Raw genomic sequence first — 27,972 nt, 5'->3', positions numbered from 1 at the left:
GATATATAAATTGTGAGCAGTAAAAATTAACCGACACTTTAGAAAAGATTAATTTTTAAATTTTGGTTTATTTTATTGCTTAAATATAGATTGCACAGTGTGTTCTTACATTTATTGAAACTGGTTCATTACATACAGTACAGAATATATTACCATTGGAACAACAGACAAATTAGCCCTACTCTGATTTTGGACAACAGGCTATTTCTACCTTTTAGTATGACCATGAATTTAATTTATCTTAAAGTGACTCACTACCAAAAGCTATATTTTTTTCAAGATGACATAATAGGAAAGAGAACCCCAAGCAACAGCTGAAATACATTTAAACTGGGTACCAATTATAACCATTAAGACAGTGCTCAGTGTGTTGCAGATAACATAGGGCCAGTTTGCAAGTTCTGCAGCTTGTCTGAAGAACATAAAGAGAAGTGAAACAAAACAGCTTTGTACTGTACAACAAACAGCATTCTTAATTCTTTTGGTTTCATTCATTGGCTCATATAACAGTAAGTACCAAACCAATACATTTTACAGTCACTCCCATCTCCCATGTGTCTAGAAAGGCCAGAGTGAACCAATTATCAACTTACAGACTCCCTGAATTTCCATAAAGGAAGAAATTAAATATCATGTGAACACACAGGGTGTTACAAACTCTCCACTCCCTGCACTACACCTGCACAACACCTGCATTTCCCAAACTGAACATTGGAAACACAGAAACCTACCATCACCATAAAGGAAAAATACTTCATCAACAGAACAGAAAATGAAATGCTGAATCTAGTTTTTTCACATGCAGCATTCATGCAACAGAATTCAATCACAGAAACAATCCTGTATTTACAGCACAGTCTCCATACTGCACAAGTGCAAACAGAAGTACATTCTGTATTATTTAGACTCCTTCTTTTTGTACAAAAGTGCCAAGTGTTATTCTTAAAAAAATGACAGAGTGGGTAGGTTTTTTACATTGTATCCCTATGTTGGATTTACTTTTTAAAAAATTACAGTCTTTATACAGGCCAAAAACTATTAGTCTTACCTTAAAAAAAAAGAAAAAAAAAGTGAAAACTAAAAGCTAGAGTCCTATTTATGTGTAGACTGTGGTCTGATCAGGCTGATACGCTGCAGCAGTAAAAATCACAACGGAATGCTGTAGATAAGGGGCTGTTTCGTCATCCACTAACAGCTGTGATTGCACTGTTAAACTGAAAAGAAGGTCTCAATTACCTTTTGAGCTTTGTGAATGCTTTCTGAAACTCTCAGCATGTCATCTCATAGGTTTAAGTAGCTGATATTTCTCTGTGTCATGCCACATCAGGCCTTTAAATGTATTCCAGTACAATACTGGACTACTGTTCAAAAAACTTAAAATCCTTTTTACAGTGGGTTTGCAAATGTTCCAAACAGTCAGCAAATTAGCAGGGCTAATAATCCTTCAGATCTTGAGTTATGTAATCAAAGATTAATTTAGGTTGGGACTTCAAAAGTCATCTAAACCAAGCTTCTGCTCAAAGCAGACCTAACTGAAGTTACTTTCTTTATGATCACTGTTCATCCAACACACTCAATTAAATGTCTACATTTATTATAGATATTTGAGAGCTTTCGTTCATGTTTGCACTGCCCCTGTCAGATTCAGACAGACTAAGGGACTTCAAACTTACTATTCATGGCATTAATGAATACTGATTTTCTTTTTTTTTGCTGGCAGGATTTAGTGAGTCATAAAGACACCCTTGATAATTATCATCAAATGTCCATGATTTACTCTATCAGTTTTACTTTATTTACATTTGAATAGTATATGCTCAGATACATAAACCTATGAAATTTACCTTAAAGGTTTGAGAAATGAAACAAAAACAAACACAGAGATGCGTCTCTAAAAATGCTTTTGCTTGAAAATATATGTAATAAATTCTTGATCTTTAAATGGTTTGAGTTTACTTTCAATTTCTAAAATATCACTAAAAAGCTATTATAAACTACAGAGAAATGTCTCACAGAATATAGTTTTAGTATTTATGATTTAAAATGCCCTCAGTTTATTTTCTGCTATACTAAATATATCTCTCCTGTATTTATACTAAAGCAGACAGTAAAATACTACAGTGTTTTCAAAAGTACAGTCTGTAAACCATACATCTTAAGACATGAAATATATTGCACAATTCCGTGCTTCAAGAGGAGATTTCTCCTCTCTTATGCAAAGCTTAAGATTTAACTTTTAGCAAGAAACACAGTACATATACTGGTTATATCTATCTAAAAAGCATGTTATGTGATGCATCAAAATATACTTAACAAGTGCCCATTAATTCAGTGACTGTATTTGAAGACATGTAAGGTATTGGTTTTTCCATCTATTCCAAACCAAACAAGTTGAGCATCTGTGACAGCAGGAACAAGAGGGAGCTCAGGCAGGGCTCCCCTGGTTACACTGAATGAGACGAAGCAAGCCAAAAGCATTCTAGTTTGACACAGAATTGAGGTGGAGAGGAGTAAAAAAAACAACCAACCAACAAAACAACCAACGAAAAAATAAACAACCCAAAAAAACAAACCAAACCAAAAAAATGCTTTTCAGTTACAATATCTCAAATCAAAGGAATTTGAAGAAATACAAATTCCTAGAGTAACTGAAATATTTACCTATATGGCAAGACAAGTTTTAAATCTGACTTTTACATGTAGTCAAATATGAAAATGAACAAACATGGTCTGTGAAAAACCTAACTCAAAATATATTACAGAATAGAAAAATTCAAGACAGTTTCATGAATTTGGCTAAAGAAATCTGTATTTGGCTCATGTCCATCATTATATTAAAGTTAGATACAATAAACAATAAAATTTGAAAACTCATCTTGTTCTTTCTATTGTACTCTACTCTAAATAATGTCCAGCAGACTTCAGAAGACACTTAATACACACAAAGATCTGGAAACTTCATCTCATAGACTGGAACAGAATGGTAATGAGCATGTCCAGCAGTAATGGTCATCGCTCCTGAGGGGCTAGGCGGAGGACTGTGTGAGAAGCACAACCAATATACAGAATTTACAGTTATATGGATTGCTTTTATATAAATTTACACACTTACAGGAGAGAAACAACATCAAACAACCCCCCCATATATATATATAAATACACACCAACAGTATAGCATAAAATAATAAAATACCAACAGCATTTTATCCTAGTCCTGAAGTTCTAATTAAATTATCATGCCCTGAGGATTTTTATATTCTTGCCTGTACCATCAATTTCACTGTTACAGAACTATCAAAATGCATCTTACTGCTAATAAATACTATTTATCCTGCATAATGATGTGCACAACTCTCTATAATAACACCATGTACTACTTGGGGTGCTCAATATCTAATTACTTTCTCAACCAGATGCAGCATTGGGAAAACAACAGCATCCTGCAATACTACCGATAGACACAGAGACATTGTAAGACACAATGAATGGTTTCTGGGTATTCTCCATTATCAGGAAGATTCAAAGAAGTAAGAAAATATAAAAGTACTCTTTTTCAGTGCACTGGTTTTGGCTTGGATAATTTTTTTTATACAGTAGTTGGTACAGGGCTGTGTTTTGGATTTGTGCTGGCAACAGTGTTGATAACACAGGGATGTATTTGTTACTGCTGAGCAGAGCTTGCACATAGTCAAGGTCTTTTCTGCTCGTCACACTGCTGGGCCAGGGTGTAGGCTGCAGGTGGGCAGGAAGTTGGGAGGGGACCCCAACTGACCCATGGTATAACCCATATCATATGGTGTCAATGCTCAGTAGCAACAGCTTTAAGGAAAGAAGTAGGAAAAAAGGGACATTCAGAGTGATGGCATTTGCCTTCCCAAAGAGTCCTGCTTAGCTAGAGATGGCTCAACACCTGCCTGCCCATGGGAAATGAATGAATTTCTAATTTTGAATTGCTGCATGTGTGACTTTTGCTATTAAATTGTTCTTATCTCAACCCAGGGTTTTTCTCACTTTTACCGTTCCAATTCTCTTCCTCATCCTTCTGAGGAGGGTTAAGCCAGTAGCTACATAGGGCCTATCAGGGATAAACCACAGCTTTCAATTAAAGGCAATTATTTTCTGCCTATTACCATCTGAAAATAGGCATAAGTGCTATATAAGTCATTTTTCAGGAATGATATTCTCCTTGCATAAAGCCTTACCGGATGGTGAGTTCCAGTATCTGTGCCAGTCTATCGTGAAGCAAGTTTGCCTAGGGAAAAAAAAATTAAAATTGAATTATTAACTCCTAGATATTGAACTGGGCTACAATGGGTGTGCCAGGTCATACTCAGGTGAGTGTTCCACACTGCCACATTTCTTAATTTCCTTCTCACTGCTGCAAGGATTCTGAGCCTTAAAGATGTATTTGAGATTGTGTCAGCCTGTCCTGGGGTGCCAAGAATTACATAGCAAAGTCTGCTGTTGCAGACAGTTCAACAAATCTGAAATACATTTAGTTACTTAGAATACATAGTGGGTTAAATGCTGCTCCAGTTATCCCAGCATGAAATAGGAATGGACTGTGAACCTGGATTTCAAAGAGAGCAAGGAAGAAGAATTAAGGTGAAGAATGTACAAGTTACCCATTACCTTACAAACGGTCTAGGAACAAACAAAAACACACTTCAAATTACTGGAATCTCCCACTACTGATAGCAGAGGAGACAAACAAAGAACTGAACTTCTAAACAAGTAACAGCAGCAGTGACATGACAACTTAAATCACCTTCAGTCAGCACATGCCCACTAATGCCTACACCAATATCCTCAGTGCTAATATTTTGCAGAAACTCACTTTGGTTTCACATTGAGCTGCGATTTCCTCAAATGGCGCTTTTTGGAACTTTTCAATCACAAGACGCCTCTTTTCCTTTTCCTGTTCTTCAAGTCCATTGTTATCTTAAAAGAATAATAAAAAAAAAATTAAAGACAAATGCAGTCTTTGCCTATGAAGTACAAGAACTATCAAATGTGCACTGCAGAAGTGAACAAGGATTGTGCCTGAAGTGATGCAACCATTCTCAAGTGAGTTGTCATCTGGCATTGCTCCTAAAGCAAAATGCAGATGAAATTTCACAGAGATGGTTTGAGGACCCAATTTTTCCCCCTTCTTACTAAGTTTTTAATTAAAAGTAACATCCAGACTCCCTTTTTCTTTATTGCCTGCACTTCTCACTGCACACAGGTTCAGATTCAAGAGAAAACAAAAATCTCCCCGTACCATACTGACAGAGTTTTTCTACTGTTTAGAATGTGTCTACTGTTCTAAACATCAATGTTTAATCCAGATTTTTAATAGGATTTTGGTAGACTGAAAAGCATTAAGTAGCAATTACTTACAGTAAAATGAAATAAGGAATCTGGACAATTCTATGTTCTTGCAGCCAGGTCACTTGTCAGAAAAATATTCTTTTAAAAAATCTTAGCCCTTTAAAATCCTCAGTGTGAATTTACAACCTCTATTTTGAATGCACTGAAGACCCAAAAATCTTAATACATAAAAAATACTCAAGTTACCTCATAAGTAATCACTCAATGTAACTTGAATATCTCACATTTATAACTTTGCCTGTACTGCAAATGTAATAGATGACAGGCATTTCCAGATGCTTTTCATTCAGCCCCATTAACTGCAGAAAATGAATTCACTAACATTATCAAGATATCATTTCAAAGATTTAGAAATAAATAACTGGAGTTCTAAATAAATTTAATAGCTGAAAACGAAAAAAAAAGTAGCATTTTATGTTATTCTGGCCTCCCTTTTCTTCAGCAATTCCATAGTAATTGTAAACCAAGCTGCACAAACACAGCTGTAAAAAAATCTTACCAATGGCTTTCTTCAAAGCTTCAAAGGTGATTTCTTCAGTATTATCAACCTAAACACATAGAAACAAAATTCCTTAATCATCACATATAGCATAAAAGCTTCTAAAATTAAGGAATATGATAAAACATGGAAGGCCAACACAGCCAATAACTTCATTTGGACTTTCTGTGACAGCCAACAGATCACTAATTCACATTTTTAAGCCACTGAAATTAGTGAGGAAATTTTTATCCAATGAGATCAAGGAAGACTTTCCAAATTGTACTCAAGATGCTCTATGGCAACAATACCTTATAAATGGATTTGGATTTTGGCAGAAGAGTCCTTTAGGTCAGGAATAAGCTGTAGTGTTTCTACACTGTAAAATCTCAGTACTGGTTCTTAGGCAGCTGTTGCCAATGTCACCTGCTTCCTGGGGCTCACTGAGTTACCAGTGATGTGATGCTAAAATGGGAGCTGACAGTGGAGTGCAGAGTGGAAAATGGAAATGCTTTAGGCTACTTTGTACCATGATGGATCAAATAATTTGGTGCTTACATCATAAACACTGGAGTTAAAGGGCTCTTCATAACAAGCTATGCCTGATGCACTGAGAAAATCTGTTCATCTACTGATTGGAATATCCATATCTGCTGCTGCAGATGCACTTCACCAGGAATTGCTTGAGGATGCAAAATTACCAAAGTGTTTCAATTCTTTATAGACCTCGTTTCTATACCAGTAAATATATTTATAGTGAAGCCACCCTCTTGGCATTAGGGGAGAATGTTTAGATGGAAGAACAGTTTTCACCTGAACATAACATGGTTTCTTGCCTTGAATTTCCCCACTTCAATCCTTCCAACATGTGAACAGGCAGCACTTTTATTCTTCCTGATAAACACTAACTCTTTAGAATAGTCCAATATGATTTATGATAAGAGGTAAGGTAGCAAAAAGTTCCTTTATTCCATTCAGAAGATTATGAGTTCCTTCAATTATTTTTCATTTATTGACTTGAACTACTATTAAGGGAAAAGGAAGTAGCTGCATCCTTTTTACATGAGAGTTATTTCATGAGCTCCAGCTGTAAATTATATTTTTCTAACAGGTTTTAATTAATAAACATGTATTCTCTACCTCTGAATAAATAAAAATTAATAAATAGACAGTGAAACACCTTTTTTTTTGTCAAATATTTGTGGATATGGCTACAGATCAAGAGTATTCAAGTTCTGAAAAAATCTTTTATACAACTCACATTTGGTAAATGTTAGTTTTTTGTGGCTGCCTTTCATAGTGCTAGTTAACCTCCACATTAGCTGCTGATATTACCCAGCATTATACTTGGTTAATTAATATTCCAGAAGCACTACCTGCATCATTTACAAGTGCTTTCGCCTTATAAATGGAGGTAACTGGAATAACTCACCTTCCTGAACAAGATTCACTAACAGACTTGGCACCACAAAAAACATTGAGTCCACTGACAGAAGAACTGCATTTGCATTGTATACAATAACAGCTATTTTAGTTAAACAGTCAGCTATCTCAGTGCAGAAATGATATCATACATCATTATGTCCTAAAACTTCCATTAATTAAGTAGGTAATACTCTCAATCATAAGGATTTATGCTTGGGGTTTTTTTTTGCAATTGAGTTCTGCTAATGATTATGGATTGCTATGCTGACTAATCTACCATGTACCATCTACACAGCAAGAAAACCAGATTTCATATGTAGGTATGAAGGTGCAGTCAGCTAACTGGAAAACACTGTTTTCTCCTCTGCCTTGTAAACAAACTTCATAAAGCAAGTAAAGGAGGAATACTTTGCTTCCTGTGTTCCTGATTAATAAAATTCACATTTTTAAGAGACAAAAAATAATTAATTATCTAAGACACTGGACTACATTAAGACCACATTAAGATGAGAACCCATAAAAAGATTTTATCTACAACCACTACATACACTTCAAAATAGTGTATGTATCATTGCTTGACATAACATCAGCATAACTTGAATTCTGAAATGGAAACTTCTTTCATTTAATTCTACTTACAAGGGAGTTGTTCAATTATATGTAACTACATATAATGCATGGTTTTAAACAAGAATACTTATATCAAACAGCCTCAGTCCTGTGAGGAGCATTTACTTGCTTCAGAAAGCTGGAGATCTGATTGTCTCACTTGTTTTTCAAACACCTTTTTATTCTTTCTACTTTTATCTGTATCTTTGCTAAAGCACAAAAGCAAGAAGTGAACACAAAAGATCATCTGAGGTATAATGAGCACAAAGCAGAAGGGAATAATAATAGTAATAACAGTAATAATAATAATAATGATGCAAAACATATCACTTCTGTCTAAAGTAAAGCTTGCTCCTTTGCCATAGCTTAATACTGAATTTTTAACTAACACTCAGGTTGACTCAGTCCACACATTTTGCTTTGTGTCTCCAGGCAGTTTGTGCTTGAAGATGTCAAAAGCAGGAACCATCTGTACCCCATCTGAGGTACAAACACCTTCATTTCAACAGCTAATCTCCTTTGCAACCAGCAGAAATCTACTTAATAAAAATCAGCAGAACCTTGAAAAATATTCAGTAGAAATTTATTTTAAGAAATACTTCGAATGAAGTGTCAAACAATGTGGAATAATTTTAATTATAATGTGGTCTTCCTAAGGGATAATTAACATCAGCTCCGGTACCCTACAAATGAACTTTTTGTTGCTACTTTACACTTCCAGTGCTGCATGTCAAACTCTTCTGGAGAGGAACAGTGACACTGGTGCACACAGCCTGCCCAGTCTTTACCTGTCCCATTCAGAGCCTTCTATTTCTCTAGGCTTGTATCTCACAGCCCCAGGCTGTTGAACAAGTCTCTCAAATACTTCAAATTATACAGGGATACAGATGCTGAAAATTATTGTATCCCTCAAAAGGTAAAGAAAACATTTTAGAATATTTACTCATAAAATATCAGTTGTTCAGCATGTAAATAAATATATTGCTACACCATAATCTATAGTACTATCTGTAAAAACTGTAGTGACAAAATACTTGACCCTTTTAAAAAATAAGATCTTTATTTTTATATTTTATTTCTATTTATTTATATTGTATATTTATTTATACAGTAGGAGTGTCTTTGACAACACATTTCTGCAAATACACATCTTAAAAAAACAAACCCCCAAAGCATTTAAAATTGCTAGAATAATCAGATATTTGACTTCCTGGGAATACTTGACTTACATACCCCTTTCCCTCCACTCAAGATGCTGCCTTAAAATAATCTGTGATTTTCATACCTTATCCTCTGCACTGCAGCCAGACAGAATATCCACCTGAAGAGACACTGTGTCCACAATACTCTTCCTCCTGGAAAGTCTGTCTTCATCTAGCATAAAAAGAAATTATGTCACTTTTTGCATAACCCTCTTGAAACATGTTCAATCAAATTTCTACCCATCAGATGCAGATTTATTTCCATATGCCTGTTTAACCCAATATCATCTATTTTATCATTTGAATTGTGAAAAGTGATACATTTAGAGTTACTGCTCTAAATTACTAAACATGAAGAAAAAGAACCTTTTTATAATCCCTCCCTCCTCTCATTACGGATCATTTCAACTTTCCCTTGAAATTCCAGAATTTTAAAAACCAACATCTTATTCAAATGCATAATAACAGAGCACATGATGATACATAGCTGTAAAATCCTCTACAAAAGCATGAACTTTTTTTTTTTTGGTTGTGAAATTGAAATATTAAGGTCTTAATTTTAAGGTATTCTGAAACAGAAAAGGGCTTTTGGAATATGATTCATTGACAGAAGAAACAAAGATTTCTGAATGGAAATGAACAACAATCCTTCCTTATTCTTGTTGCTACAAGTACCATATTCAGCAAGTCTAAAAATCTACTGGGTGAAAAAAATGCTCTCCATTTCTCACTTCCTACAAATATTTTAGCAGGTCCAGCTGGCCTAAAAAGTTGTCAGAATAAGACCAACTGTGCTGATACTAAAAGAAGCACGACAATTTAATTAATGCATAAGGAGATTATGATCAAATGATCCATCAGTTGATGGAATCTCCTTCTGTGACTGCAGTCCTAGGACACTGCATCACTAGTATTTTCTCATTTTTGACATTTAATATATTAACAAAAGAGTCCAAAAAAATGAACATTAAAAATATATGTGAAGACTTGTCATAGATATCCTCTTACAAACAGACACTTGAGTGGCCTGACTTTTGTGTATGTCATTTACAAAACCATGAATTGCAATGTCACATTTTAGATTTTAGCCAAGATCAAGCCATTTGGACCTTGCTGTTTTCATCTGATTATTTGCACTGCACAGTCAGAAGCAACTACAGGCACTTGATGCTAAAAAAAAGAGAAGGACTGTAAAAGTCCCCCATGACAAGGCAATTTATGCTGGTTCTTCTGCAACTTTTGTTTAAATCATTTCTAGCCAAGCAAAGTGCTTTTGCAGTGCAAATATTGAGCATGAACAAACAGAATTCATTCCAGCAGAGCTGAACATGCTCAGCTTTTAAAAACCAAGAAATAAGTTTCAGAAGACACATAAATGAAATGTCATTTTAAGATCAAGAGGCAGTGAAAGAACAAGATTAGTGAAAAACACCTGAATTCTACTAATATTTGTCAGGTTCTCAGAGATCCTGAGCATTAGAAATGGCATTCTGAAGGATTTATTGAATTTTTAATCCCTGATGGCTCACTGGTACATGACCCAGTACATTCCAAATCTGAGGAAAGCACCTCAGCCCCCAAGAGAAAACGCCTGACAAAACCACATCTCTGCTGCCATCTTGCTGCTCTCTCTATAACTGACACACAAACACCAGAAGATACAATTCAGGGACTACTTTGGACAGAATTCATTTTTGTAATGGATGCCTCACTAAACTTGCATATGAAATATGCCCATTTATCTCTAATTTCAATGTATCAGAGTGGGCAAAAATTGTGACAATTACCATTTTCTTCTCTTATAAAATACAGTGTTCATCCACACACATGAAGGAACCCAGGGCTCCAGGACAGCTGATGGAGCCCCAACACCCACTGGCCCAGCCCCTGCCAAGGCTGTCCCAGAAGCTTTGGCCCCGGTGCCTGGGCAATGGGAGCAGTTTAAAGACAATGGCTTGAAACTGAAAGAGGGTAAATTTAGAATAGATATTAGGAAGAAATTCTTTCCCATGAGGGTGGTGAGGCACTGGCACAGGTTGCCCAAAGAAGCTGTGGCTCCCCCATCCCTGGCAGTGCTCAAGACCAGGTTTGATGGGGCTTTGAACCATCTGGGATAGTGAAAATGTCCCATGGCAGGGGGCTTGGAACAAGATGACCTTTAAGGTGTCTCTTTTTCTTGGTGAGGGACTCTGTTCTTTGTACAGTCATTATCCTGAATGGCCAGTGATTAAGAAGAATCATCATTCTGCAAACAACTGAGACCTTCTTCCAACTTTCCACAGGTCTTTGTAATGTTACTCAAACAGTAATTAGTACCATCACAAAAATGATAGCTATGGCTCTGCTACCTGCTCAGGAATACAAAACAGGAAACTACTTTTTGGTAGAGTACAAAATCATGAGCAAACACAACAGCAGACCCCACAGCAGCTAACATTGCTACAGGCATGTCAAGGAGAGAAACAAAAAAAAGCATAAGGAAACACTAAATCCACTAAGTACAACACAATTTCTGGCCTAAAGGTCTTTAGGCCTTCTAAAAGCATTTTTTGACTGCACATCCTATAGGGACACACCACAAGGCAGGAGAGCAGGCTGACCTACAGCTCATTTTTACCTTTCGACTTGTGTTTGCATTTATGAGGTTTTTTGCCTGATGGAAATAGAGTAGAATTAAATATATATATATATGTAGACAAAAAATGACTGATAGTCTTTTAAATTATTAGTTTTCTCCATCCCTCAAGTAAGAAAGAGAAACACATATAAAAATTTGCAAATATTAATGTCTTTCTAGTTGTTAGGAAGTATTGAAACAGGAAACAAAGACAAGATGAGAAAATTATGTTCTATAAGTCATTGTTAAGCATCGTAACACTGATATTTGGAAATACCAGGAATAATTAGGATGAAATATTTACTGGCTTTTTGGAATCAACCCTAGGTTTCACAGGAATATACAAAAAAAGGGATTGTTTCTTTATTAAGTTTAATTATCTCTTTTGAAACACTACATTCTAGCATTATAATCTTAATAGCAGAAATGTAACATTTCATTGCAATAAAAAAAGAAAAGCTTAGGAACTCCAAAATATTCACTTGGTCCTGATTCAGTTAAATGAAAATCTTGGGAAGCTCAATATTCCACAGTATAAGAGATTAATGAATTTAACTGGCTGCGGCGATAGTCAAGAAACAAGTGTTGGTTGCTGCTCTTCATAAAAAAATTACAAAATCCCTGAACCCATCTGATTCACATTTACTAAGGATTAAATATGGCAATTTCTCATCACCTGCAGAGGCAGTTAATCACACTTTCAGCTAAACTCAATTAATGTTGATGTCAGAACTTACGTCTCTTCCTGTGTGGGAATGCATTTTTAGCAAAGTATACAAGAAAATCTTACTGAGGTCATTTGGGTACAAATATATCTGAGCTTCTAGAAGAGGCTTAACATAAATTTCAAACCAGGCTATCTTCCTCACTCCATTCTCATTCACTCAAAGCCTGTAACATTTCCTCACTTGCTGCCACCTCTTCTGCCAATAATAAAACATAACATTAACTGTTTTTTTAGGTGCCAGAAGAAATAAGCACAGGAACATTATCCTTTTTAGAAGAAGACAACCAGTAACAGAAAACAGACACTGTGGCTGTGCTGGAACATATCACTAATGTGCCTGCTTGCATTTGGGACAAAACCACACCTGCTGTCTGGAGAACTCGATTCCTCCCACAATAAACTATGCAAAAGAGAGATTCATTGCAGGCAGCAATGTCTCTGAATCAGACTGCAAGAGAACACATCTGGCACTCACTATCTGTATGTACTTTGGTTCTTTCTATGTGTGAGTTAGAGAATACAGAAATCATATTTTACTGCTAGGTACTTTAAAAAGGCCATGCTTTGGGCTGGGGTATCCCAGCAACCCGTTATATACAGCCCCAAAACATACATGGTTAAGAACAAATTCTTCAATCAAATTTTTTTCAGCAATTTGCTCAATTGGCTATTGAAAATATATTAAAAGCCAAAACCACACTAATGTCACATACTAGCTAGTCCTTCTCACATTATTCACTCAGCCTGTGCAGCACCAACTCACACAAACCTTCCTCAGGCAATACTTTATTTCCACTGTTACCTGACACTAAGCTTGCATAGGTACCTGATGGAGGAAAATATCTCATTCTTGCTTAAATTAACATCTACTCATTGATAATTTAACTAAAGCGAATAAATCAGCATAAGACCATACGGCAAAAGGATGGAGTATCTTTCATCCAATGTTTACATGAAAAGGATAAAGCAAGCTGACTTGTATATTCCTTCCTCATTTTCTAGACCAAGTTAGTGCAGATGTTCTTTTGAGCAGGGACTTTGTTAAAAAGAGTCAAAGTGGGTTCTAGGACCTTCTACCTCACTTCCATTCTTTAAGGAAAAAAAAAATCTTTGAAACTTCTTAGCAATAATACAGTAGTTAATGACCAAAAAAAACCCAAAAAACCACAACACCTTGAGTAGACAAAATGATCTGATTAGATTTTGCTGCCAAGCTGTCACATTACATTTCATTGGCACACAACACATTAGGAAAACATTCTTAATAACTGGTACTAAGTGGTGTTGTTACTAATCACCACCTACCTGTTACCTGAGGCACATATGGAACTGACAGTCTTTCCACATTGTATCCACTGCCACCTAATGATTCTGCAATCTTGTTGGTCAGGAAAAACAGATCTGTTTCATCCTTCTCCAAGGATTTTGGAAGACTGTCAAAACATGTATTTGAAGTTATAGTCTACCAATAGATATTTGTTGGTTAAGTAAAATATTTTTCTAATGTCTGTGAGCAACCAAGAAGGGTCAATGGTAATAATTTGATGGAAATAAAGCTTGGTCAGTTTTTCAGGAATGAATACACACCTAAAATTAGTCCACTGAAAACCTCTGCAGTATTTTAGATTACCTAGCACTTCTTGTTTATCTGAAATATGTTCTTCACCTATTCTATTAGGTGAAGAGAACATGATCTCTGTTAGAGAGAGAGAGAGAATATGATCTCTGTTAAATAAATAAAAAAAACAAACCAAAAAAAAGAAACAAACCTGCACAGCAACATTAATAGTAATTAACTGTAGAATTTGTCATTTGCCAGCAGTGTGCCCTTGTGGCAAAAAAGACTGAGGAGACTGAGGGTATCCTGGGCTGCATCAGGAGGTCGAGGGAGGAGATCCTTGCCTTTTATTCAGGTTTTGTAAGGCCACACCTGGAGTGCTGAGTCAGGAGCTGGGCTAGCCAGGACGTGCAGGGAGCCCACCACAGGATCACTAAGGTGGATCATGGGGCTGGAGTATCTCCAATGAAAACTGAGAGAGCTGGGCCAGTTCAGCAGGAAGAGGAAAAAGTGGCTCTCATCACTGTGTACAGCTCCCTTAAGGGAGGGAGGGTGGAAAGGCCTCAGAACTAAGCAGCTCTCAGTGCTGCTCTGTGACAGAACCAGAGGCAAGGGGCACAAACTGACACATAGAAGGTTCTGGGAACACCAGGGAGCACTTTTTGTGTGAAGGTGAAGGTGGCCAAGCACTGGCACAGGCTACCCAGAGAGGTTGTGGAGTCTCCATCCCTAAAGATATTCCAAAGCATCTGGATGTGCTCCTGCACAGTCTGCTCTAGGTGATCCTGCTTAAGCAGGGGGCTTGCAACAGATGACTCTGAGATCACTCCAGCTTCACCCGTTCTGTGATTCAGTGAAACTTTATTTTGCTGTTATTGTTTATTTTGCTCAGTGTTAACACACTGAGCATCCTATTATGCATAAATGCCTCTGACTACTATAAAAAAGTCTGAAGCCCACTTTTTTTTTCTCTGTACGTGTACATGCTTTTAATGCTTGGGATTCTTCCTTCTGTCTGGAGCACTATAAAACCTCTGTTTTTTTTGACATATGGAACATTTCTCAATGATGTATAACTTTTAATAGGAAAATAGGGACGTCACTGTCCACTAATTCCCATTTTGTATCTACTTACTTGGATCTGTCTTTGAAAATTTTTTCTGGTAGAAAATAAGCTGCTTCCACACTTCTGGTTTCAATGACCTGAAAAAAAACCTCATGTCAAATAGTACAAAAGGAATAGTTTCATAGCTGTTTTCTTCAACACCTAACCTTTACTAACATCAGCCTCAAAACAAATGAGACGTTTGGGATTTCTTTTAACCAGGGAAAGAGACTGTGGCTCTCATCCTTTAGACTAAAAATCTGGTTCTCATGGTCTTGTGCATGCCAATACTATTTTACCAAAGACAGTGAGGCTGTAAATACTTATACCAGATAGAGATCTGGCCCTTTATATATGGCACCATAAGCAAAATAAAATGTTGTATCTTGAGAGATTATTTTCTTTATAATCTTAAGAATCAGCAAGTAATGCCATGAGAGATTGGAGATCGAAAACAATGTCAGTGGACACAAATAGGGGAGATCAACACAACAAGCAAGCACCTGACACAAGTTATTTACTGATTTTAGAGTAGACTGTGTATTGCTGTAAATGACCTGAATTATTTAACCATGTTTTACCTTGCTGACATGCTGACAAAAGGCAGGAACTGCAATCATCTGACTTAGGAAGTTCAGATATGCTGCAACCAATGCCATGACACCACAACGATTAAACATTGGCAGATTATCCTCATTGATGATGGCAATGTCCTGAAATATAAGGGGTAGCATGATGTTTTCCAAAGTTAGCAGGCTGTCCTGAATACATGGAAGTCAAAATTATCATTGCTAACACTATCTGACAGATGATGTTCATCTGCTATTACTCAACATTTGATATCTCTCATCTTAAAACTCTAGTCTTTTAGCTCACTCCTGAAGTAGGAATATGTTGATTTGAAATTAGAGAGTTTAAAATGTTCAACCATTATGAAGAAAAATAAATTCACTCAACTCAAAATTCTATTTCTCAGGAAGTACGGGTTAATGACTGCTAGTCTCTTGTCCTTACCACCTGTTGATTATAACATTTTCTCAGGAAAATCAGAAACAGCAGTTTGATAATAAAGATCACCAGTGTGAATCACAGATACAGCACAATAGAGGAAATTATTTAATGCATATTAGCACTTCTATGTTTATTCAGATTGCATTATTTTTGCTCTAGTAAAACTCCTAATGTCATTTCCACCAAGTAAGCATTTGGTTAATTACATATTTTAAAATTAAGGATGCACACTGCATTGCAGATGTTTTATAATACAGCTGCACATCTGGGAATAAGGTTAATGACAAAATAAAATATTTTTAAAATATTTAAAATAAAATATCATACAGGGCATGATTTCATCAAATTTACAGGGCACATATTAGCAGTATTTTATTTTTGACTTCAACACAGATAAACTTAGTAAGTTATCCAGTTTCCCTGAGGACTGTATGCAAGTATGAGTTAATAGTTGAACCTATTAAGGAAATGTTAAGGAATAAAGCCTAAAACACTGAGAGAATATTACTGTGCAGTAAGATTAAATAGACTGGTTTAGTAACTATCCCTAACCAATGAATTAATTATACAGAAGTTTTCATCCTGGGTGCAGGCAGTCCATACATTTTATACAGAACACAAGATCATAGGCTGACAGAACACTCTGCTAATGAGTATCAGTGATTCTAATAAATATTTCAACAAATTTCCACATCTGCTGTTTTTCCTGAACAGCACATGCTATGGAAGTTTGTTACAATTAGATGAAGTTTCCCCATTAGTAAGTGGTACATACGAAGTGCACTTCCTTAGTGATCAATCAAGTTCAGATCAAATGATGGGATTTCCAATTGAAGATCAATACACAAAACCCCCAGTTCTTCACATCTCCAGTTACACATTTGAATTGTCAGTCAATGAACCCCACACAGACTCATACCTGCAAGGCAATAGCCAATCGGATGAGGTCAATAACCACTTCTTCATTGGCCAGTTCTATTGTGGTAAGAGCTAGAGATGTAAACAGGAGTTCAAAGTTCTTCTGGACATTGTCTTCTTCTTTGCAGCCTAAGTAGATGTGTCTGTACAACTGCTGACCATGCTATGAAAGACATAAGAGGGAAAATGGGTATTAAATAATAGAAAAATTTAGGTTGGAAAGGATATTTGCAGGTCTTCTGGTCCAACTCCCGACTCCAACAGATTAATTGAGAATTAAAAAAACAAAAAAAGGATAAAATACATGGTGTACACATACATAGAGAAAAAAGTACAAGATTAATCAAGTAGACCTCAGGTTTCTAATAACAGCTTCTTTATAAACACTGTACTGTTCTATTTTGTGCACAAATGTACAGATAGAGAAGATGATACAGAGAATTGCAAGATTACTGCACAGTATCAGATGTTATGAATTAATTTCCTGTTGAAATATTAGAAAAAAAATATTTGCTCATTTATGAAAAGGAGAAAGCAAAAAGTAATATTGAAATATTTTTCAAGAACATTTGAGTAACTGATGAGTTCCAGGTGCTATCCTTGTGAAGACATCAAATTTGTTCATTAAGCAACTCCCTTCAAACAGCAAACCAAGAAAAAATTCTGCCAGAAGGTGTTTCAGAAGGTGAGCAGGGCTCATTTACTGACATGTGTAGGGAGGCTACAGCTCTAGTGAAGAACACACATCATTTAATGAAAGACTCTCCACTTCAAAAGTGACTTTCTTCTCATAACACTGTGCCTAACCAAATCTCTGTAAATACCTCAACATGAAAGAAAAATGCAAACACGAGAAACACAGGATAAGCAGCAGGTGGTGTATGGAACACAGAGCTCAGTACCACCCCAGCATTCCTCATCTGGAGGGGGGCATAAGTCTGTATTAGCTGACACAAATAATTTCCAAGACGTAAAGACTAACTCTAGACATATTAATTCAGCTCTAGGAGGATGTTGAAAAGTAATTTTCAACCTCTCTTTTTCAAACAGGACATATTTACTTAAGAAACAATGATGACATTGTTGGTCTTTTCATTACTTCTAAAATCAGAGTTGTTCAAATACACATTGTATTTAGTAAAGAGGGAAACACAGCTATTAGCAAAGCACAGAAGCTACTACAAAATAAAAGTCAGCTGTTTAAAGACCCAGTATATTTGGAAAATAAAAGTAATGAATTTTTTTATCAAACTGATAAAGAATTGCATTTAAATAGGAAAATAAATGATTATGTGGATTTTATCAATATGTATCTTTCTAGATGACTGGAAAATGCAAGAAGTTAAATATTTCCCTTCAAAGAAAGGATAGACATAAACTGAGCAACTGGTCTGAGATGAAGATTTTGTGCCTATGTTTGGTTCCATTCCACCTGGGTTTGATACAAAATTGCCTCAGGATTCCCATGTAATGTCAAACAAGCCCAAATGGTCATTCGGGTGTTAATGACCTTTTGGAGATGCCTCATCCCTGTCCTTTGATTATGCAGAGCATCTGGGAAGAGCAGAGCAGGCTGCTAACATGCACATCTGCAGCAGGTGAGTAACAGTATCACACAGATAATCATTGACTGGCTTCATTTCCCAGAGTTAATATATATTTTCAGAAGCCTGTATGTTCTTTTCTTGATCTGTGAGGAATCTCTTTTCCTTTTCTGCCTTTTCAGATCAGTGTTAACAATTCAAATATTTAGTTTAACAGCTACAACTTTCATCTAGAAAAATACATCTTCTCGAAACTACTTTAAATCACAGATATTAAATTAATGAATTAAAATTTAATTCACTTTTTAAAAGACACATTACTAATAATTGCCAATGTTGGAGTATTTTTTATATTTGTATTATTCCAGTTGAACATGTAATGGAAGAATATTAACTGGACTAACTTATCCTAAGAACATTTATCTTGCAAAGTTACTTGAATGCTGTACAACTCTAATTTGCATATTATTACATATGCAGTATTTTTGCCTACTTCAGTATTTTCTGCTTTTTGTTTACATACCTACACAGATAAACCACAGTCAGGAATGACAGAGCACAGTAACAGCTTTATGCATCTTTCCCACATAAAACCCAAGGTGTCTACTGTAAGCAATTTCACTCCACTTAAATATTATCTAAAAAACCCTGTTTTTCTTTAGAACCAAATATACTGAGAAGTCATCTGGTACAAAGTCAACAGCTAAGAAGATAGCTGTTTTGTGCAAAGTTAACTTTCTGTGACATCTTTACCTAAAACATATGACATAAGTCTCTGTACTACAGCTATATAAATATTTCTAAATACAAAACTGTCTAAAAATACAGCAAAATAAAACCCAAACCAGAGCAAAACTGCTACTGAGCAAAAATTAAATGCTGCCCAGGGATCTAACAACAGGGAGATCTTTTCAGAATCATATTTTCACAGCTATATAAAGATTTCTAAATACAAAACTGTCTAAAAAATACAGCAAAATAAAAGCCAAACCAGAGAAAAACTGCTACTCAGCAAAAATTAAATGCTGCCCAGGGATCTAACAACAGGGAGATCTTTTCAGAATCATATTTTTGACATAAGCTGTTCTAATTTCACGCACATAAAGGTTTTAACTGAAGACATAAATTAAAATTTTATTGCATGGAATCATCTTTCACGTATCTAGAGAACCTCAACACTGAAATCACTGTAACTTGATGACAATAATTTGATACTGATCTTTGTGACTTGTTGCAAAACCACAGCTGTAGAAGAAAAGCAAACCCACTAGTTCAGTTAGATATTTCTAGAAAGAAAAGTGATGTTTCATGGTATTACCTTTTTCATGAAGCTCACGTCTTGCCTTGAAATCTTTTCACGTTTTATCTTTAGATCAGAAACATCTGGTATTATTCTACAAATGAAAAAAAATGTGTTGTTCAGAAAAAAAAAGTTGGAAATGAAGAGAATGTGGAATACAGGAACTATTCAAACAGATCTTGACCCAATTCCCATTTTAATTATATCCATGCTTAACAAGGATATTTAAATTTCAGTTAAAGATGGAGAACCAGAAAAAAATTATGATAATCACATTTTTTTTTATCTACATAAAATAAAAATAAAAATAAAATTCTGTCTTCTACATGGCTAAACCATGATATTTGTAATGGCTATTTAAGGTACTGTGCTCTGAGGCTTACCTGTAAATCTCTTGCCATGAATAAATGACACTGATCATTATGCATTTACCAAAACAGTACATTAATAATTCATATTAGCAAAAACATTTAAAAATCAACTTGTCATTGAGGTAACAAACTGGAATTTCAAGCAGGCAGTAACAAAGAGCAGCACCTGATCCCTCTGAGCTTGGCTCTGTTGTCGTGCCGGTCGATGAGGTTGTGCAGGATTTCCAGCACCAGCTGCCTCAGCTCAGAGTCCTCCATGAGAGACGGAGACAGCAGCGGGTCCAGAAAGGGGGCAGGAAGTGCATTACTTATTGTTGTGGCTTTGTATCCCGAAGTCACCTGTTCATTGGTGGAAATAAAATTCATGTGGCATTACTGCATTGTAAGAATTAATTGCAGATGTCACTCCTTCTTAGTGAGATTGTTTTGGCATCCACAAGGTAGATTCAAATTGAAGTATTGTATTAATTTTGAAAATTCCTGACCTCACTATGAATTTGGAAGGACATCAGCATACATTTCAAATTAAGTCCCTCATGTTAAAAGGATTTTTCAGGATCCTTTCTTTACAAACACACCCTGAATCAAAAAATAAAGGTATGATTTATGATTTGTTTTTTTTATATGGCCTATGAAAAGTTGCAGGGCATAAATTGAAGATGACAGGAATTCCAGTCCATAATTACAATAGAGAGTTTTCCATTTCAGGTTATGAGCTGTTCACATATGGTAGAGTAAGCTCATACGAAATAAAAAATGAGAAATCAGAGCCCATATGTACACCTCAAAGATTTATGGATACTATTTTATTGCAAAACATGAAGTAAGCAAATACCACTTTCTTAGAAATCTGGCGTCATAGTGTTATTTTAAAAATTAATACTACCTCTACTTGCCTCATTCAGTTACTTGTAACTAAAGCAAATTCTGCAGGTACAAAAAGGAAAATAAACTTCTACCTAACTACTAATTCAAATTTTAATTAGCTGAACATCTACAGCAGCCAGAAATATTTAAAATTTACCATCCCTTAAAATGGAGGTTATCAGAATATTACAACCTCCAAATACATTACAAAGTACATTTAACCTGTTGAGGATGAGGGGAGCAAAATCATTCCAAATTTAATTATAATAAATGCAATTGTATTTTCATCCAAGACTTACATAATAATTGTATCTTCTTTATATATATTCCACACCCTTACAGTTTTTACATGTGAACTGTGTTTTACAGGTTTTGGCTGGGATAGGTAATTTTCTTCACAGCAGCACATGTGCTACTGTGTTCTGGATTTGTGACCAAACCAGTGCTGGTAACACAGAGATGATTTGGCTGCTGCTGAGCAGGGCTTACACACCTCCAGAGGAATATCCCATATTAAAATGTGTCATGTTCAGCAGCACAACAGGAGGCAATTTGTGAGGGCTGCCACTGCTCAGGGACTGGCTGGCTATCAGTTGGGATTTTGTTTTATTTTATTATTACTTCTTTTTCTCATTTCTTGGTTTTGTTTTTCTTGGTTTCCTTTTTTTACTTACTAAACTTTTGTCACTGGTGCTGTCCTGGTTCTCTCCCCATGCCCCTGGGGCAGGGTGAGTGAGTGAGTGGGTGGTCCCTGGTGTCTCTGGTTAAACCATGGCACTGAATGAGCATGGTGCCCCCAGCTCAGCTGAGGCTTCACAGGGACGTGGCTGACAGGAACACCAGGGGAGAAGACAGTATCTGATCAATCACTCTGAAACTGGAAAATTACTGATATCACAAGCAGCAAGGCTGCTAATCTAAGTGCATACTTTTAATGAAGAACCAACTGCCTGTATAGCATTAACCTGTCTGCCTGTGTATGCATGACAACAGACTAATTATGTTATGAAATGTTATTCTTTTGTAAAGAATACATGATGTACAATGCTGGATTTTTTCCACAGTATTTATCAATGACTGATTTACTAAGCAACAGAACAATGACTTTCACACCTCTGTGCCATGATGGGATTTTACTTCCATATTCTAAAAGAGATGCAAACTAAAATTCAGTGTCCAAATTGTTAAATCCCTTCCACATGTACACTCTGACTCCCTTAAAACATACTTACAGCACCCAAAACCATTAGAACAATTCTTACCTGTTTTAATGGAATTTTAACTGGTGAGATGAATATCATCAGGAACAGTTTAGACATAGCTGAGTCTATGTTTAATGAAGACAATGTGCAAAATGACCACCTGAGGTCCTTCCTAACAAGTTTTCTATCCTTAAATTGCAATTTTGAATGCCCAGCTCATCTGCAAACCAGAGTCTAAGATTTCAGATTTGGACAAGCCAAGAATAGTTTAATCTATTTGCCTAACACCATACACGAGTTTCATACCAAAGCAGAGACAGAAACTCATTTTCCAGGAGGACATTCTTCTGCTTTAGTTTGTGAAATAATTCCCCTATTTGAGTCACTAAACAGTTCTCAGTTTCTGCAACAAAACAGGCCAGGATTCTACTGGCAAGAGCCTTCTTTACTACCCACTTTCTGATTTTTACCATCTGGGTTTATTTCCAGAAATATTCTTTGAAGATTTACAGCTGAAAAATGTATTTGTGATAAAAAATTCAATCACACCTTACAAGAAATTTGGGAAACATTAGAAAGGAAAGAACAACTGTGTCTGAGGTATCCATTCCTATGGTTTTAAAAATATTGGCCATTCTACTAATTACCACTTTTCCAGGCTCAGAGATAAAAGTGATTTCACTTTGATGCTGCCAGTACTGCTGGCAGAGCTCAACCTACTCTAGGATGTTCTTTTGGATCTGCAGATGCAATTATAACTGACATTTACTGAAGTGCTCTAAGGGGTGGTGGTGTATTTCTTGTGCTGTTTGTAATGTAAGTTGGAAAAATGCTTTCATAATATTACACAATAGAATTACAGGTCCATGCAATAAGATTTTCATAATCCAGTGTTGTTATCCTGTACTTTTATATGTAAATATATACATAAAGTGAAACACTGAGTGTTTATAACATAGTATACTGATCACAGAAGGCTTACCATAAGTAAAGATCTCAGTAACATGATTTGAATCCTCCTTGTTCCCAAATCTCTACAATTGGAAAAAAAAAATGTAAATTAGGTTTTTTTCCTTGCATATCTTTGAATTATTCTATTCTAGACATGATTCTCATTTTTGACAAGTGAATACAGCAGTCTTGGAAGGAATGCTGGATGATCATAGATAAAGGAAAGTATCTCCAACTGAGTTGCAATAATTTAATTGTTTTTGAAAGACATTTACAGGAAGGCTTAAAAAATGGAGCACATTCAGTTGAAGAAAAAATTAAATTGTATATATGAAGCAGATATAAATCTTTATGTTTTACTCTGAAATCTCTAAAATGTTTGACCACTATGAGCTTGATGTTATTTTCTCAAGTATCAGCACTGAAAATTTCTTCTGGATTAAAATTAAATTGAGTCTTTTAAGAAATGCAGACATTTCTTCTTCAAGCCAGACCCGAAAACTTTGAGACTGGAAAAAAGCTACTGGCAAAATCAGTGAGAAAAACTGAAAGATTCCTCAGCTTTCATATCACAGGAAGGTACATGAAACACTACCTGAGCTGTTCATCTGTTTCCATTTCCCTCCTGCAGGTATTAAAAGTAGCCAAATAGCTAAAGGTATATAGTCACTATTCTTGCAAGGTCTTAGAAGATAAAAGTGCACTTGGAATAAATTGATCCATTCACAGGAATTCTTTCAGGAAAGTAAAAAATGTATAAGCTATTTTCTCCACTAAATAGTGTAAAGGAAGATCAACCCTCTTCACAAAAGTTGGCCTCTGCATAGCAGTGGAAACTTCTACCTCAATGGGCTACATTAGGCTGTATCATTCAAATGTCTTAGGTAGCTGAAACCAAAAATTTAAGCAATGCCAGACTTTATCAGCAATCAGAAAGCCTTCTTTGCTCAGTGACATATGCACACTTCATACTAACATACTGCTCAGGCACATGTTTACACAGACTCTCATAAATGGAAAATTACAGTTATTAAAAAAAACCAAAAAAACAAAAAAACCAAAACAAACAACCACCACCAACAACTGTTTATCCAAGTGGAGAATTTCATATGGCTTGGTTCTTGAAATACCTCCACAATGAGTGACAACTGCCTGGCACAGACTTGTATCTTCCATGGAATAGCATCCCATGCTGCAGGGATACTGTATGAAAAGCCAGAAGAAGCTGGAGAATGACAATGACTTCCTACTTAATCTATTAGGAGATCACTTATGTGGTGCAAAGTGTCTGTGCACATCTGGAAAGAACAGCTGCAGCTTTTTCAGTGATTTCCCCATATGGAGGAAATGCAGTCTTTGAAACAAAATTATTCCTGTTACAGGGAAAAGTATTCAGTGTAGGGTGACTTTTAAATTGTGGGTTTATTATGTCTGCTCACTTATAGCTTTTTCCTATTTCTAAATACATAGGGAAAATCCAAAATTCACTGGAATTTCTGCAGTTATTTCTTAATCTGAAATCAACTTGTACAGAATTTTAAAAAAATAAACCTTAAAAATAGTTTGTAAATTATGCAGCTATTTGAAAAAATGTATTTATAATTGAATTCCTCTCATTCTCAAAACCCACATATAAAAAGTTATAGAATTAACAACTATAAAGCACGTAATTTCATAAAAAAATGTACAAATGCAGAGAGAAAGAGTGTTTCAGTGAAAAATAAACTGCCTTCCAATCAGGTGATTTTTATCAGTAAAATGTCTGTAGGTTGAGTTCATATTGTTGACACTGAGCTTGTCCTGGTTCTGCATAGTATTTAATACAGCCCCTAAGAAGTGAGAATTTGCATTTCACTTTTGTTAATGTTTTTCACTTCTTAATTTATCAGGAATCTAAAATCTAGATTTTTAATTTGAAATTTAAAAATGTAGGATATACAAACCCAAGGTTACTGGAATCCATTGACTGTGAAGTTGCTCCCAAAACAGGTACTTTGCTCATGATGAACATCATAATCTCTGATCTCTGGTAATCTGGAAGATTGCTTCCAAAAAATCCTAAATAAAAACAGAATGAAATCACAGAAGAAAAAGATATATAGGGCCCTTCTCTTTACAAGAAAAGCCTTTAAAATACAAGGAATATATTAACAGGTCAAAATAGATGAAGAATAAACATATGACTTGTTTTAGGGCATAATCTCATATTTATTTTTGCTAAATGATTTTAGCAAGCCTTTTCATGATACTTTCATCTTTGAATACTAAAACTTTCTAATTTTATCCTCCTCTAAATACACAATTTAAAAATTAAATATCTGGAGTCTATTAACTTGTACTTAGTGAGGACTTGGAAGTGCTTCTCATGGCACATAGTATTGTCTGTTAAGTCTCCAATAAATATTACAAGTGAGGGGACAGAAATCCCACAGATATACAAGTATTTTAGCACTGTTGCTGTTCCTAGGGAGTGATGAGGTGAGCAACTTCCGTGCCAGCACCATGGGAAGAGGAACACTCCAGCATGGGGTATAGGGAGGGTTCCTGGACCAGAGGAATCTCATGGCAGCAGAAAGAGCCACAATGGCTGAGGGTAGTGCCAGGAGAAATGTCAGGCACACACACACCTCCCCTACCTCAAAAGTATCTCTCAGGGAGTGCTAGCATCCATTGACAGGAAGGGAACTGCAGCTCCATCAGCTCCAGCAGGGAGGAATGGTTTCCACATGCAGAAGACCCTGTCCTCCCTGAGCTCTGCACCCACCACGAGTGAAGCAGCTGCCCAGACACAGCTCCACTGGGAACAGCTGCCATCCCAGTGCCAGCTGCAGGCTGGGCCCTGCTTTTATGGCAGCACAGCCACAGCAGTGGGAACAGCTGTGGCAGCACACCCAGGGAACTGAGATAACACTGTTATTCCCAACATTCCCCAAGGAAACAGATCAGGGGGTTTTGGTTAATGGCAAGCCCAGCGTGAAACAAGTGTGCCCTGGCAGCCAAAAGCCAACTGTGCCCTGTGATTAACCAAGCACAGCATCACCAGCTGGCTGAGGAGGTGACTGGCCCATCTACACTGCACTGATGCAGCCCCTCCTCAAGTCCATGCTTTGGGTGCCTCAATCTAAGAACATCAAACAACTTCAAGAGGGGCAGTGAAACAGGAGATGCTGATCTCTCTCTGGTGACCAGTGACAGGACATGAGGAAATAGGATGGAAGTGTGTCAGGAGAAGTTCAGATGGGACATTAGGAAAAGTTTCTTCACTAAAAAGAAGGTTGGCCCCTAAATCAAGCTCCCCAGGGAAGTGGTCACAGCACCAAGCCTGACAGAGGTCAAGCAGTATCTGGACAATGCTCCCAGGCACATGGTTTTGTCGAAGCAGGGAGGAGCAGAGAGTTGGACTCAATGATCCTTATGTGTCCCTTCCAACGCCAGATATTCTATTTTATTACTGTGAAATAGTATACCATTACTTCAGTAGAAAGAAGCTTCACAAAAGGTTGGTTTGTGGGGTTTCTGGGATTTTTTTTTTATGGGAGTTGAACATTTTAACTTGGGAGCTTTACTAAAATGGCGAGAAATAATCTACTACATACTTGCTACTGCTATTCAAGGCAAGCAAAGGTACAGATCAGTGAACAACATTTAAAATACATCTCCTTCATTCTTTAAGAAAAGGAATACATATCATAAATGCACCCCAATATATAATATCCCTATCATAAAGGGAAAATCTGAAAAAAGGGGGAGACACTGATGAGAAATTTCAAGTGCTGCGTATTAAAGTACTTCAGTTAAAGTAATTCAGTTAAGTCATGGTAGCACAACTGGCCATTAGGTGTCATTGTTGCTACTATGTTTAACATTTGTTTCTATCAATTTTAAAGCACCACCTACAAAAATATGTCTTACTGTGTACAACTGTTTGCAGTGATTTTCATAGAAGGACTAATAGTAGTTCTGTAGCAAAGGTAGAGATTTCTACATTTCAAGTGCCACAAAATAATAGAATTTAAATTAATTTTAAGTACACCAGTATTTTTACTTTTCATAACCTTCTTGGCGAGGAGTTCAGTTAACATTTAAAAGAAAAACCTTTCAGAAAACAAATGCATAAAGCAAGCCTGAGAACGAGAAGCAAACACAATCAGACAAACCACACTTGGTAGTATTCCTTCATTATTCAAGCTGGTCCAATATTATCTCACTGAGAAAAGGGAAGAAATTTTAAGTGAGCCTGTGTCAGTTGTATTACTCACCAATTGTTTGAATAATGGCGTTCTGGACAATCCTCTCATCACTCTCCTTGGAGCTTATGCTTAAACTGATACTTTCAGGAGAGCTGCGCCTTTCACCCAGCTCAAAGTCAACGCTGATGCGTAGGTGCTTCAACAAGGTATTGAAAACCTCCAGAACTGTTGGGCCTGGAAACAACAAATAACAGTGAGGGGGAGATGTCTGAAGAAAACTAAAACTGGGCTTTTCAATCCATTTTCACAAGTAATGAGAGTCAGATGATGAAGAGAACAAAGTGAACTATAGTGTTTGAGGCATCACAACTAGAGAAAAACTTTTGAGGTGTGCCTACACTTTGATACTTTAGAAATTAACTTGGAATCACGAAATACAGTCAGGTATTACATGCATAATCTAATATGATCCTCTACTGGGTCTTGTCAGGATGGAGGTAACCTCATTTTAACTTGTGCATGCA

General features: G+C 36.2%; 1 protein-coding gene across 8 annotated transcripts in view; it reads right to left on the bottom strand.

Moving 5' to 3' along the window:
* Window positions 1-48: 48 nt before the first annotated feature.
* EFR3A (EFR3 homolog A) overlaps window positions 49-27,972 on the bottom strand; it is a 76,594-nt gene continuing 48,670 nt past the window's right edge. For all 8 annotated transcript variants that reach the window (XM_039715441.1, XM_039715435.1, XM_039715440.1 and 5 more), the window contains 14 exons: window positions 27,518-27,682; window positions 25,202-25,316; window positions 23,290-23,341; window positions 20,405-20,577; window positions 19,886-19,961; window positions 17,025-17,186; window positions 15,676-15,807; window positions 15,125-15,192; window positions 13,737-13,864; window positions 9,171-9,259; window positions 5,873-5,921; window positions 4,838-4,941; window positions 4,203-4,252; window positions 49-3,038 (listed from right to left, as the gene is read on the bottom strand). In XM_039715441.1, coding sequence (XP_039571375.1) covers window positions 2,933-3,038; window positions 4,203-4,252; window positions 4,838-4,941; window positions 5,873-5,921; window positions 9,171-9,259; window positions 13,737-13,864; window positions 15,125-15,192; window positions 15,676-15,807; window positions 17,025-17,186; window positions 19,886-19,961; window positions 20,405-20,577; window positions 23,290-23,341; window positions 25,202-25,316; window positions 27,518-27,682 — 1,469 coding nt within the window. In that variant the 3' untranslated portion in view covers window positions 49-2,932. The remainder of the gene's footprint in view (window positions 3,039-4,202; window positions 4,253-4,837; window positions 4,942-5,872; window positions 5,922-9,170; window positions 9,260-13,736; window positions 13,865-15,124; window positions 15,193-15,675; window positions 15,808-17,024; window positions 17,187-19,885; window positions 19,962-20,404; window positions 20,578-23,289; window positions 23,342-25,201; window positions 25,317-27,517; window positions 27,683-27,972) is intronic.

Source organism: Passer montanus, unplaced genomic scaffold (genome assembly GCF_014805655.1).
Source record: "Passer montanus isolate IOZ18808 unplaced genomic scaffold, ASM1480565v1 scaffold33, whole genome shotgun sequence".
NCBI classification, from domain to species: Eukaryota; Metazoa; Chordata; class Aves; order Passeriformes; family Passeridae; genus Passer; species Passer montanus.
Note: the sequence above shows the minus strand (reverse complement) of the source record. Positions and strands in the feature narration are given on the sequence as shown.